The 12760-nt window shown below is 52.1% G+C and overlaps 1 protein-coding gene across 3 annotated transcripts in view; it reads right to left on the minus strand.

Annotated features, from left to right (window-relative positions):
• The window catches only part of CLCN1 (chloride voltage-gated channel 1), a 33680-nt gene extending 24399 nt beyond the window's left edge, over positions 1 to 9281 (minus strand). For all 3 annotated transcript variants that reach the window (XM_082661806.1, XM_082661807.1, XM_082661805.1), the window contains exons 1-7: positions 9024 to 9281; positions 5402 to 5522; positions 4873 to 5004; positions 4147 to 4275; positions 3779 to 3912; positions 2511 to 2588; positions 1410 to 1488 (exon numbers count right to left, since the gene is read on the minus strand). In XM_082661806.1, the coding sequence (XP_082517932.1) occupies positions 1410 to 1488; positions 2511 to 2588; positions 3779 to 3912; positions 4147 to 4275; positions 4873 to 5004; positions 5402 to 5522; positions 9024 to 9203 (853 nt within the window). In that variant the 5' untranslated portion in view covers positions 9204 to 9281. The remainder of the gene's footprint in view (positions 1 to 1409; positions 1489 to 2510; positions 2589 to 3778; positions 3913 to 4146; positions 4276 to 4872; positions 5005 to 5401; positions 5523 to 9023) is intronic.
• Between the last annotated feature and the right edge of the window lie 3479 nt (positions 9282 to 12760).

The following is a 12760-nucleotide window of genomic DNA, read 5'->3' on the forward strand; positions in this document are numbered from 1 at the left end:
CTTTAAAAGAATCTGATTAGAAACAAAAACAAAAACAAATGCTACCTTTCTAAAAACGTTCTTCAGACCTTCTGGATTTGTAAGACAAAAGACCAAACAAAGGTGAAAGCGGGTATAAATGCAAGTGTGAACATTTAATGTGTGCAGAAATTCAAACACACGACCCTTCACTGGCTGATGACTATGACTTTAATGACAAGAGCTGACAACAAAAGTGCAAACAGGATGCCAGCTGACGTGTTCGCTGACATTGGTTCAGTGTCAGTTCAAGTGAGCATGGTACGTTTTCATTAACTGTACACGTTTATCCATATATCGTTCCTGAGCCAAGTCATCTTAGTTTCCTGAAGACTCCTCTGTGCAAGGACTGATTACGTGTTCATAATTGAAAGACACCTCTAACAGCTGGTGCGTTTAAGAAGCATATGCCTTTCCTGCAGTTTTGCTTCTCAGATTGTCAACATGGTGTCTTTTTTATCACCAATGAATCCAATGAATGATCTTTATAATCCTTGCTCTGTTAATCTGGTTATAACTGTTATCAATGAGTAAATAAACAGATACAACAGCTTTCTCTGACCATGCCCACTTGTTAGTTATTCAGGACAAGGAAAATAATCTGAAAGGTTACCCTATGTCTAACATTAGTAGAAAGAGCTAAACTCAATCTTAAATTGCTGGCAAGGAAAAACGACACTTTACTTCCACCTGTAGTCCTCATTTAAAGTTGATTATTGGGACTTCCCTGACGGTCCAGTGGTTAAGACTCCACGTTCCCAATGAAGGGGGCACAGGTTTGATCCCTGGTCAGGGGACTAAGATCCCGCATGCCCCAAAGCGCGGCCAAAAAATAAAAATAAAGCTGACCATTAATCTAAGTAAGGTCCGCCTAAACTTCTGTGTCATTAACAACATACAACCAAAGGTAAGTCTTCCCTTGGAGAAGAAAATACACAGAGGTGTCAATTATACTTCAATTAAAAACAATGACAAAAATGAATTATTCAAGAGCAAAAAACCAAGAGGAACATCCACAGGAGTCCCCTGTTAGAAGATGTAATAAGTGAAAAGCAAAAATATCCAACAATACGACGGGTTTTAATATAAGTACGGGACCCATAAAGGCTGCCTCGGTTTTCCTTCCTGGCTCTACCACTTATTAACAGGATGACCTTGCTCAAGTCACTAACTCTCCCTCTCTTCCTTAATGTAGATCTCATCCAGCTTTGGACAGGAAGGGATGTAAAGTCCTGAGAACACTGCCCGCGCATAGTAAATGCTCACTAAAAGCTATTCTTGCTTTACTCTTGTTTTCACTGCTCATAATGGAACTTGGGGATGCTGGCGAAAACTGTTTTGGGAGTAAGACCAGGCAAGTGGACAGACGCAGGCGGGGGTAAATCACTTGCCTCCAAGCGGTGTCCCAAAGCAACAGCCGACTCCTACTGCACAGCCCACGGTCAGCATGTCAGTGTAATAGTATGGCTGCTACTGGGGGAGACACAGACAAAGAGCCAGATGGGAAGGATGGGCAGGGGGGCAGAAGAGGAAAGGACAACAGGCAAGGGTGGGGAATAAAGAAGGAGCGGCTTAAGTCACAGGGAATCACAGTGGCCCCGTCTCCCCCCTGCGATCCCAGGCCAACAGAAACTCAAGTTAGTTTGGCAAACAGGAAGTGATCTCCTAGCACAAGGTCAAACATAGAAAATGAAATAAATGTTAGGCAAATATATGGAAGGAAGGTCAGCCAATCAATGGTCACCAGAGGGGCGCTGGAGATGGGGACAATCACGGCAAGAAGTGTCAATAGCAAGAGAGACAGGAAAGGACTTCAGACAAACAGCACCAATAAGGCCGGCAAGAAACAGCCACCAGCCTCAAAAGAACAGACAGCTCCCTGGTAAAAAAAAAAAAAAAGCGCGGGTGCCTGGAGTCCAGGGCCTGTGATCCAGGGTCACACCCTGAAGGCCCACCCACCAGTCCCTTCCGCGAGCACCCCTCTCCACCCCAAAGCTTGTGGCAACCGCTCCAACCCCCCGGGCCACCGGGGTAGGGAGGAAGTGGGACTTGCCTCCGACAGGGGCTGCAAAGCAGCATCCCACGCCCACCGCGCAGGCCGACACCAGGAGATCAAGCTGCCCAGGCACAGTCTGCAACAGAGAAGCTCGCGGCCAGGGCGGGGGAGCGCGCACGAGACGGGGTGGAGGGGCAGAAACAACAAAGGGACGGGGCGGCACCGGAGGGGAACTGACCCCCCGGGCGGCTGAGGAGCGGACCACGTGCCGAGCCCCGATGCGGGGGCAGGGATCGGGGTGGGGGTGGGGGGCGTCAAGGAACGGGTACAGGCTAAACAGCGGCATCGCGTGGCTGCAGTAGGCGGGTGGCGCCACGTGTGTGGGGACGAGGGAGCGTGGGTTAGCGCAGTGCCCGGCTCAGCATCACGGCCAAGGCAGCCCTGCCCCACCCGCCAGCGCGCACAGCCCCAGCTCCTTTTGCCTTCTCAGCCTTACCTCGTACACCCCACAGAGCACGGACATGAACTTGCTGAGGACAGCGGCGCAGATGCTGGCAATGTGGACAAAAGGGCCCTGGGAGAGAGGAGGGGGACGAGGGGTCAGGGGCAGGGGGCCGGATGGGGGGCTTGGCGGCATTCTTGGACAGACATTGGTTGCTCCAGGCACTGTACCAGGGGCTGGAAATACAGACGTGAGCAAGATAGAGGTTCTGCCTTCGCAGAGCTTCATCCCAGGGAGGAAGGGGGGTGATACACCAGCATATTATCATTTCAGAAGATGTCCCCCGCTCGCCACGAGAGAAAGCCCCCGCTCAGCAACGAAGACCCAACGCAGCCATAAATACATATATACATACATACATACATTTGTTTCAAAAAAAAAGGGAGAAAAAGGAAATGCTAGGGGCTAAGAAGAAATTGAGGGAGGGTCAGAGGAGAGAGAGAGAGACAGGAAAACTGAGGGTGGGATGGGGAAGGTCACAACTGAGTAAGGCCTTGATGGAAATGAGGCGTGAGCCGCTTGGGCACCGGGAAGGAGAATGTTCCAGGCTGAGGGGACAGCAAGTGCAGGAGCCCCACGGGGGGGGGGGGGGTGGTAGGCTCGAGTAGTTGAGTGGCAGGAAGTGCCTGTCACTCAAGCTCGGGGGAGGAGGGGCAGCCTGATCCCCACAGCCCCCCTAGGCCCCAGGAATAAGTGTGGACCTCATTTGAAGAGGAATGGAAAGCCATTCAAGTTCCTGACCAGAGGGCAGACATTCCTGATTCCATTTTGAAAAGATAACTCTGGCTGCAGGGGGGGGCGAGAAGGTACAGGAGCATAACCTTGAAAAAAAACAGCCTCTTTTAGGTCTCAGTTTTCACAGAATGTGTCTGGATTGTCTCTAAGGCAGTGGTTCTCAACTGGGGGAGATTTTGCCCCCAGGGGACCTTTGGCAATGTCTGGAGACATTCTGATTGTCACAGCGGGGGTTGGGGGCGGGGAGAGGACGGCATGTAGCGGGTAGAGGCCAGGGAGGCTGCTAGTCGTCCTACAATGTACGGGACGGACCCCCAGAACCAAGACTTACTCAGCCCCAAATGCCCACTGTGCCCAGGATGCGAGATTCTGCTCTAAGGTGCTCCCAGCGCTGATGAGGACCTTCCCATGTATCTCTCCTCCGGAATCCCCATGGTCCACGGCTGCCCCCGGAGCTCCCTCTAGACTCAGTGCCGCCCTCTGCCTGAGGACCTGCCTAGCTTACCCCACAGTAACTGGAGTCCTACCTCTTTCCCCACAGGGATGCCACTGCCCAGCCCCGCAGTCAGGGCCACAACCTTGGCCACGAAGGCCTTGAGGGTGAGATATTCCTTCAGGACAACCCCGCGAAGTATTGTCTTCATTTCAGGGATTCCAGAGCCTAAAAGGGTTTTTAAAAAAACGATTGTGTGCAGGTTCAAGCTGGAGGTTAAAGGTAGACGGACATCCAGATAGTGGACATGGGGGTGGGGCGAGAGGTCTATGGGGGGAGGACAGTAGCAAAGCGGCAAAAGGACTGTCAGGGGGGTGGGGGAGGGAGGGAGGGGAGCGCGAGGTCTACAGGCCAATGAGATTCTGCTGGATTATGTTGATGGCATGATGGGGAAGTTCTCACCGACAGCCTGGGGAGAGATGAGGTGGCAGAAGAGGGCACTGAAGAGGATGAGGATGAGTGGGAAGCTGACCCAGACCAGGAACTGCAGAGGCAGGTTGGGCTGCATCTGGTAGTAGGTCCACTTGTAGGCTGCAGAGACAGGCGTCTGGGCTTAGTCCTATGTGGATGGCATGTTGCTGCCATCCCACACTCGCGGCATGGAACAGCGTGCTAGGAGCGTGCTCCCGCCATGGCTGTCCCGTTTGACCTCAGAGATGGCACTGTTCTCATTTGACACAGTGGGGGGGGTCTAAGCTGGGGGATGAGACGTGACCCGTTCAAGTTCCCACCACTTGTAGGAGGTCAAGTGGGCGCCAGTGCAGCAAACCACACTCTGTGGGCACGTCATTGGAGGCTGTGGCTCACCCAACCACCCCGGTTAACCTGGCACTGAGGGGCTCCTGGGACTCCAGGTGTTTCCAGTTGCCTGAACTGAAAAGTCCTAGGAGAGCTAGGACAAGTTGGTCACCCTGTGAGAGGGGTCCCCACAGCTTGGCTGGTAGCAGGTGGGAGGGGCAGAAAAAATGGATCTGGGTCTGGGTCTGTTCTCATCCTGGGCCAGAGCTACACCTGATCTCCTCTGTGCCCCATCCTCCTCCCAAAGCCCCCCCAGCTTACCCTAGGTCGAAACTCTAGAACAACTGCAGTATGGGGAGGGCTGAGGGCAAAGGGCCAGGTTAAACCTACCCTGAAGGGTTTTGGCACTGACATAATCCATGCACCAGCTAACCAGAGCCATAAGCAGCCCCAGAAGCAGCAGAAAGATCCAGTCTTCCCCTAATTTTCTTCTCATCACGAGTCCCAGACGGTGGATACAACCTAGGAAAAGAAAGTAAAGGGGAGCAGGTAACCAGTCACTACTGTGTGTGTGTGGCTGAGGACGGGACGTGCAGGGCCCTCGGGGTCTTGTCTCTATGTCTCATTCCCTGAGTTTCTTCTCACTGCTCTGCCCTTCAGAAGGCACCAAAGTCCAATTCCCCATTGGCTACTTGATTCCTTTCTAAACCCTAGTTTCTTGGGGCTGAGTGGAAGGGATAGTAGGAAGGCAGAGTGAGAAGGACATGGGAGCCATGTCTTCTCCTTAATACCTGGAGGAGGGCTTTGGTGTGCGTGTGGGGATGGCGAGCCAGAAATATCCAGCACGTCTTCTGAGCTAGTGTCCTAATCCCTGTACCTCCTTGCATTGCACATTCCTTTATCCCCCGGTCCCCATCACCTTGACATTTAGAATGGTGATCCTCTTCCGTGCTGTCCATGGAAGCACTGGAGTCCATCGTCTTGGGCATCCCCGTGTCCTGCTCGTTGTCTGAGAACTGCGCTTTGTGATGGCCATAGATCTGGACAGAGGGAGATGGGAAAGGTCTGTCTTGTTGAAGAGTTAAAAGAAATAGAGGGAAGCATATAGATCCATAGATAAAACAAACAAACAGCTTTTAAAAATCCTGGGTGTTGGGCTTCCCTGGTGGCACAGTGGTTGAGAGTCCACCTGCCGATGCGGGGGACACGGGTTCGAGCCCCGGTCTGGGAAGATAACACACGCCGCAGAGCGGCTGGGCCCGTGAGCCATGGCCGCTGAGCCTGAGCGTCCGGAGCCTGTGCTCCGCAACGGGAGAGGCCACAACAGTGAGAGGCCGGCGTACCGCAAAAAAAATAAATAAATAAAAATAAAATAAAATAAAATCCTGGGTGTTGAGGGCCTTGGGCAGGGTCACTTTGTGGTCATCTGTGCCCTCCACTCCCCACTCTCCGTCTGCACTTTTCCTACTCCTCACCCTTGTCTATCCATCCACACCTTTGCATATCTGTAGTCATCTTGGTCAACAGCAGCCTTCATCAAGGGGACCAATTTCTACTCTGAAGTAGGGATACAAAAACTGTGCTAAGGGCTTTCCTGGTGGCGCAGTGGTTAAGAATCCACCTGCCAGGGCTTCCCTGGTGGCACAGTGGCTGAGAGTCTGCCTGCCGATGCAGGGGACACGGGTTCAATCCCTGGTCCTGGAAGATCCCACATGCCGCGGAGCAACTAGGCCCGTGAGCCACAACTACTGAGGCTGCGCGTCTGGAGCCTGTGCTCCGCAACAAGAGGCCGCGATAGTGAGAGGCCCGCGCACTGCGATGAAGAGTGGCCCCCGCTTGCCGCAACTAGAGAAAGCCCTCGCACAGAAACGAAGACCCAACACAGCCATAAATAAATAAATTAAAAAAAAAAAAAAAAAAAAGAATCCACCTGCCAGTGCAGGGGACACAGGTTCGAGCCCTGGTCCGGGAAGATCCCACATGCCGCGGAGCAACTACGCCCGTGAGCCACAACTACTGAGCCTGCGCTCTACAGCCCGCGAGCCACAACTACTGAAGCCCGCGCGCCTAGAGCCCGTGCTCCACAACAAGAGAAGCCACCGCAATGAGAAGTCGGCACCACGACGAAGAGTAGCCCCTGCTCGCCACAACTGGAGAAAGCCCGTGCACAGCAATGAACACCCGATGTAGCCATAAATACATACACACATACATATATACATAAATGTATTTTTTTAAAAAACTGCTGATACTGGGCATCTGCATCAATTACATGTTTTTGTGTCACTGCTTCCTGTGTCTCAGCCTCTCTCTTGTTTCCCCAGACCCCTCACACTGATGTGGACGGGGTAAGGAAAGACCAGCAGGTGACTCTTCGTTGCTCTTGGCCTTGGTGTGTCTAGCTTCAATGAGGCCCCTCAGTTGCCCTGCCAGGCTTAGAGAAAGCCCGTCCACCTCCCCTTCCTGTGCTCAAATGCACAAACTGGACCCAGCCCGGATAAAGCAAGGCAGTCCGCTTCCTCCTGAAGTAGAGCTTGCGTGTTTGGGGTGTGTGTGTGTGTGTGTGTGTGTGTGTGTGTGTGTGTATGTGTGCAAGGTCTCTAACTGCCCCACCTCCACTGCACTAACTACGTCCTCTGGAGCCAGGGTCAGGCCAGGCCATGTTGCTGGTTCTGGGAGAGCCTGGGTAGAAGAGATCTGATTTCACAATACAAGAAGTAGAGTTTATGCCCGAGTCCTGGACAGGCACGCACTAATACCCTGCTCCTGGCTCTTTCGTCTTCTGGGATGTGACTGAGAGAAGCCGTGTTTCCCTCTGTGCCCTACCTGGCCCCCGAGAGAAGACATTACCCACGGGGGGCCAGCACACGGGCTGCCTCAGTCCCCTTGGTTCCCAGGCTGGTGGAGACGAGAAGAGGGTGCTCCATGCCAAACTGGGCTGGGAAACACTGAAAGAGCCGGATCTGTGCTGGCTGGACCAGTGTGCACCAGTCGAGCAGGGCTGGGGGGGCAGGGAGAAGGCAAGCCTGAAAGCATTCGCAGCGTCCAGATTCCTTAACAAAAACACCCGTGTGTGGGGGGCTGGGGCTGGGGCTGGGAGGATGGGTGAAGCGATGCTGACAAAATACTGATGACTGACCATCGGGCAAGGGGTACTTGGGCATTCATTACACTGCTCTTTCTGTTTTTGTTTGAGTGTGAAATTTCCATAATAAAATTTAAACAGAGGAAAACTTAAGTCCAAACTCCCCTTCTTTGCTTTCAGGGCCCTTTGGAACCCTACTTCCCAAGTCACCTGAGCATTCCGTTGCAACAGGAAGTTTCACGCTAGTGTACCTGGCTTCATCACTGTCACCAGAAGATGCCATAACTGCACCTTTACGCAAGTTGTCATCCCACCCAGACCGCCTACACGGTGACAGTGAGCCCAGGGCCATGAGCAGAGGTCTTTCTGTCCAACCCCACACAGTGTTCCAGGGTCCCCTCCTCCAGGAAGCCCTCTCTGACTCACCATTGGAGCCTCTGCTGGCTTTTGTGTCCCGGTCCCCACCTGATTCTCCGGGGCTGCCCTTACCCATCACCCTCGGGATGGATCCGGACTGAGACGCGGGTCCTCTTGACCCCCGGCGCTGAGATCACCAGCCCAGGCCAGCCCTCAGTTTCGCCGTCCTGTCTAGACCCCGTGAACTAGAGGAACCACAGTCCATCCCCTCGTTGGCTAAAACACTGTTAAATCTTGATTTCCTGGTCCTCCTGACAGGTTCCATCCTGTCCTCTCTGCAGGCACATTCACTCGCTAATCCTAACCTGTGTATTTATCTGCGACAAGCTCCCAGCCTGTCTTTCAGCGGTGCTCATCCCATTGCCCATTCCTAGATGTCTAGAAGCCCTAGAGGATATTTATCCCTGGACATCCCTAATTAGTTCACAAGCCCCTCTCTCTGGGTACAGATCTCTGTACCTGTCCAGGTGCCTGCCATTTCATCGGTGCTTAATTAATCCTCCCACCTGAAAGTTTGATTATATTTCTTCTGCTCATTTGACACTGGTCTACCTTGGATCACTGATATGCAATTCAGTCCATTTTCTCCACTCATCCCAACTCTTCTGCCTTCTGCAGAAGTGCTGATTTGTGTGTGTCCTGCCGAGGGTGGGGAGGGAGAAATCCGGTGGTGTCTGCGCGCGGGTGAGGGTGTAAGGACAGCTCACGCACACAGAGGTGTGGTCCCCTCTGCCACTCACCTCGTGTGGGTTACGTAAGCACGAGCTCGTCATGCATGTGTGGCTCTGCCCTCTCCCCCCAGGATTCGGGGGTTCTGTTAGTAAAGTTTGTGTTAAAGTACCCGTGGATCTCTGTATAAGGAGCTCACAAGGCTGAACCCAGACCTTTGAAGAATGTTCATATTTTGAACACATGACTGCATACTTTTTCAAGTTAAAAAGATCACAGTGCTCCCTCTTTTCACCTGATTCCTCTTTGCCCCCAATCCATGGTACCACCGTCTCCTCGAATCCCCCGCCCCCTCCCCTTAGGACGTTACCTGTGTGGGGCGGGCGTTGGGACGGGAGCCTGCATCCCTCCGGAGCCTGTGCTGCAGGCCGCCACTCTTGGAGGGCAGTCCGTAGCTGGTGCAGTGTTCAAAGGGCATGTACTGGTACTGGGGGGCGCTACCCCACCAGCTGGGCTCGGCCCCATGCCTCTGGGACCCAGATGGCTCCATGCTCCCTCCCGCAGCCAGGCCTCGGCCTGCTTGTCCCTGCCCTCCCCCCAGTACAGCTCCTTAAGCCTGCCCTCCTGCCTGTCCCCAAGGCGTCTGGGGCAGCGTGCCCACCCCCAGCTATTTATAGCCATCTCTCCGTCACATGACACCCCCCAACCCAGCCACATTTGATCTGCTTGGGGTCGAAGCAGGTGTGAGAGCCGTGTGGGGGAGGGGTTGGGATGAGAACCTGTGGGACAGCCCCGCAGGGAATTCCCTCAGCAGGGCCAGCACTGTCCCCCTCCTTAGTCACTAGGAGGCTCCCAGCCCCAAGCCACTGGTCCGGCTGTAAACATTGCCCAGACCAGGATGGAAAACAGCTTCGCATGCTCTCAGACCTGTGTGCTGCCCCGGGTCTGCCTCCTCTAAGCAACCCACCTCTTTTCTTCAGTCTGTGGGGACATGAGGGCTGAGGAGCTGGATGGAGTGGTCCTAGGGTCCCGAAGCACCGGGGGACAGCTCACCTGGCAGAGTAACCGGCGCCTCTCTGCCATCTTTCCCTGCAGGCTTGTTCCCGGCTCTGTGTCTTCCTGAGGTTTAGTTCTCATCTGTGGAACCAGCTCTCCCCCAACCCAGCCAGTGTTCGGCTTTCTCCTCCAGCTCTGCCTTTTCTGTCTGCCAGAGGCTGCTGGTGATGCTTTGGGGTCATCCCCTTGACCACACCTTCATCACCCCCTGGGTGTGGGACACAGGGGTAATAGCCTCGCGTTCTGGCATTTCTCCCACGTCCCAGACTGGTACACGTCAGCCACACCAGCAGCCTGGATGTACAGGGAGGGACTGAGCCTCCGTTTAGACCGTGGAGCATCCCTCAGAGGTCTATCAGGGCAGGTTAGATAACGGGGGAGAAGGGGAAGTGGGCCAGGGGAACGAGGGAGGCCGAGGAGGGAAGGGAAAGGGCGTTTCTCGTGATGAGCCCGACACACGTAAAAGATGACAGGGAAGTACTCTGATATTCTTCCCTTTTCAGGTCAATAAATAATTTTTGGCCAAGGCCAAACTACTCTATCTGGCATCACACTTTTTTTTAAACCAGTTTTCCTAGTACAGTCCTTCCCCTCTGAGCTCTTCACTATAGAAAAAAATTGATAAACGTGAGCCAATGTGTGGTTTAGGATCCATCCCCAAGTGAGGTCTGTCCCAGGACAGCCAACGTTCAGGGGCTGCAGGGTAGGGACACCAAACATCTGGTCTACAATTACATTTTGTTCTAGGCTAAAGGGGACTGTCCAAAGCAGGTGAGAAAATGAATTCCATTAAAAGTACCTTTTCTAACATAAATCTGAAGGCCTATAATCTACCCACGAAGATTAAAAATGTGTGATTTGAGGGCCTGGAGGTTCTGTAATATCTCACTCCTCTGCAGGCAGAATGTAAGAAAAGAGATCTAAGGGGATGGCGTGAGATGAAAGAAATACTTTCTTCATAAAGAAGATAGAATGCCAAAGTGCAATTATATTCTTTGCGGGGGGCTTCAGAAACAGAAAAGGTTTCCACGCCTTTGTGGAGTATGGCTCCCCTGAAGGTAGCCAGTTTCTGTAGGCGCGTCATAATCCTAAGAAACAAGTATCTAGGGCAATTGCAATTTCTTCACCGTTCCTGAGAAAATCAGGTCCTGGTTGTGGATTCCAAAATTTGAAGGCAGAGTTTGTTGGCACTGAGAAAACCCTCATACTCCACCAAGCCACCTAGAAGAACGAGCAGCAATTCTAAAAACCAGATTCTGAAATCACGAGGGTCGAGGAAGTCTATAGCCGCTCGTGCTGGAGGGCAAGGATTTGAGAGGAATGATCTTGAGTCTGAGATTAGAGCTAGTTAAAATCTCATGGGCTATCAGCCTGCAAGAGAGGAAAATAAAATGTAAACGGTGCCCCCCTCCATGCCAACACCCCATGGGTGACAGCACTTAGGCTCTTAGTTGGAAGGCCAAAGATGGGTTTCTGGGGAGTTCTTTGAAAAGCTCCTAAATTTGGAAACAAATTCATAAGCATGCATTTATCTATGAGATATGTATACCGTATATGTATTCTTTTGGGGTTTTAAGTAGACTTTCTTGAGGTCCATGAGACTAGAAGGTTAAAACCTATAGGCTTATAGAATTTCTATTTGAAGAAATGTTGTTGAAATGACCATCTGGGTCACAGGTGCAAGGGAACGTGTGTTAGGGTATAGGTGGTCATGAACAAGCCAGCCCCTTGGCATCCCCACATCAATTTAAGCAGGAACTTTCTCCCTGGGTTAAACCCTTGTTTTCAGACTCCCACCTCTTCAAGTCTGGCCTCTCCAACCATTGCATGATACACCATTACATTCTCTCTAAGGCGCTTTCGGTCATGACTTCCCCTCTGCACATCCAGTCTAGCATGGAACCCATGACCACCTACTTGCTGAAACTTCACCTAGGCAACTGCAACTTCCTCTGAACACACTTTCCCTTTACAGTTGTCCTCACTGGCAGTCATTTCTCCTCTACTGCTTCTTGGACCTTGCCTTCCAGATCCTTCAAAAATCCCTGGTCCCTTCCCATACCTTGCATATGAGGCCTTCCCGAGAGCGCTGGACAGGGCTCTTTCTTTCTCCCCTTCTGTATTTTTGAACACGATACAGTACACTTTTTCCCTATTCTCTACCCCAAAAGGGCTAAGATGGAATAAAGTCTTTGGTCTCAGGCTCCTTCTCCCAGCTCAGTGGGAAAAATCTCTGGCCCCAAAAAGTGAGGAGGGAGAAAATCTCATGCTAAGAAAAAAGTCACAGAAGCAATATTGTTAGCTGAGAGCATGAACTCAAGTTGCCAGATTGTTTCCCATCCTGGCCTCCGTTTCCTCAGAAAGGCAGTGACTTAACGGGGTTACAGAGAGAAAAGAACGCACGTGAAAGTCATAGTGCCTGCCCCAAAGTGAGCTCTGAATGTTAACTTGTGTCATTAAACTGAAGTTTATTCTGTGAGATGGTTAACAGCCATCTCAGATGTCCAGAGAGGTAGGTGTACACATGCAGGTGGGCTATGGGGTTAACAGATGGTTAACAGATGTGTAATGTGTTAACCCGGTGGGATCCACCATGCATCCTCATAGGGTAGCATCCTTCATCCTTTTAAGGTAGCAATGATTTCCCTGTGTTTAGATAAGGGTGAGATTAGGTACCTTAGCCATGGTCTCTGATACCTTAAAAGGCCAAGCCACCATTTGCCATCTATTTAATTCTAGAGTCCATGTCCTTAAAGCTACATCTTTTTTTTTTTTTTTTGGATAATTGAAGTCTCTGAGCCTCATTTTCCACTTCTGAAAAAGAACCAGGGAGATGACGCCCTCCTGGCCTGTGGGAGGATGGTGTAGAGCTGCACAGCGCCTGGGAGATGCACTGAGTGCTCGGGCAACTAGAGCTGTTAGGAACCTCTTCGCCTCAGACCACTTTCCCCCTCTGCTCATATCCCATCTGCCCCATTTCTTCCTGTTTTCCTCTTCCCTATTACAGGAAACAGGATGGGGGAGGGCAGCAAACGGCCACCCCCAGCTCAG

This window comes from Grampus griseus (genome assembly GCF_964374135.1).
Source record: "Grampus griseus genome assembly, chromosome: 9".
In the NCBI taxonomy this organism is placed as follows: Eukaryota; Metazoa; Chordata; class Mammalia; order Artiodactyla; family Delphinidae; genus Grampus; species Grampus griseus.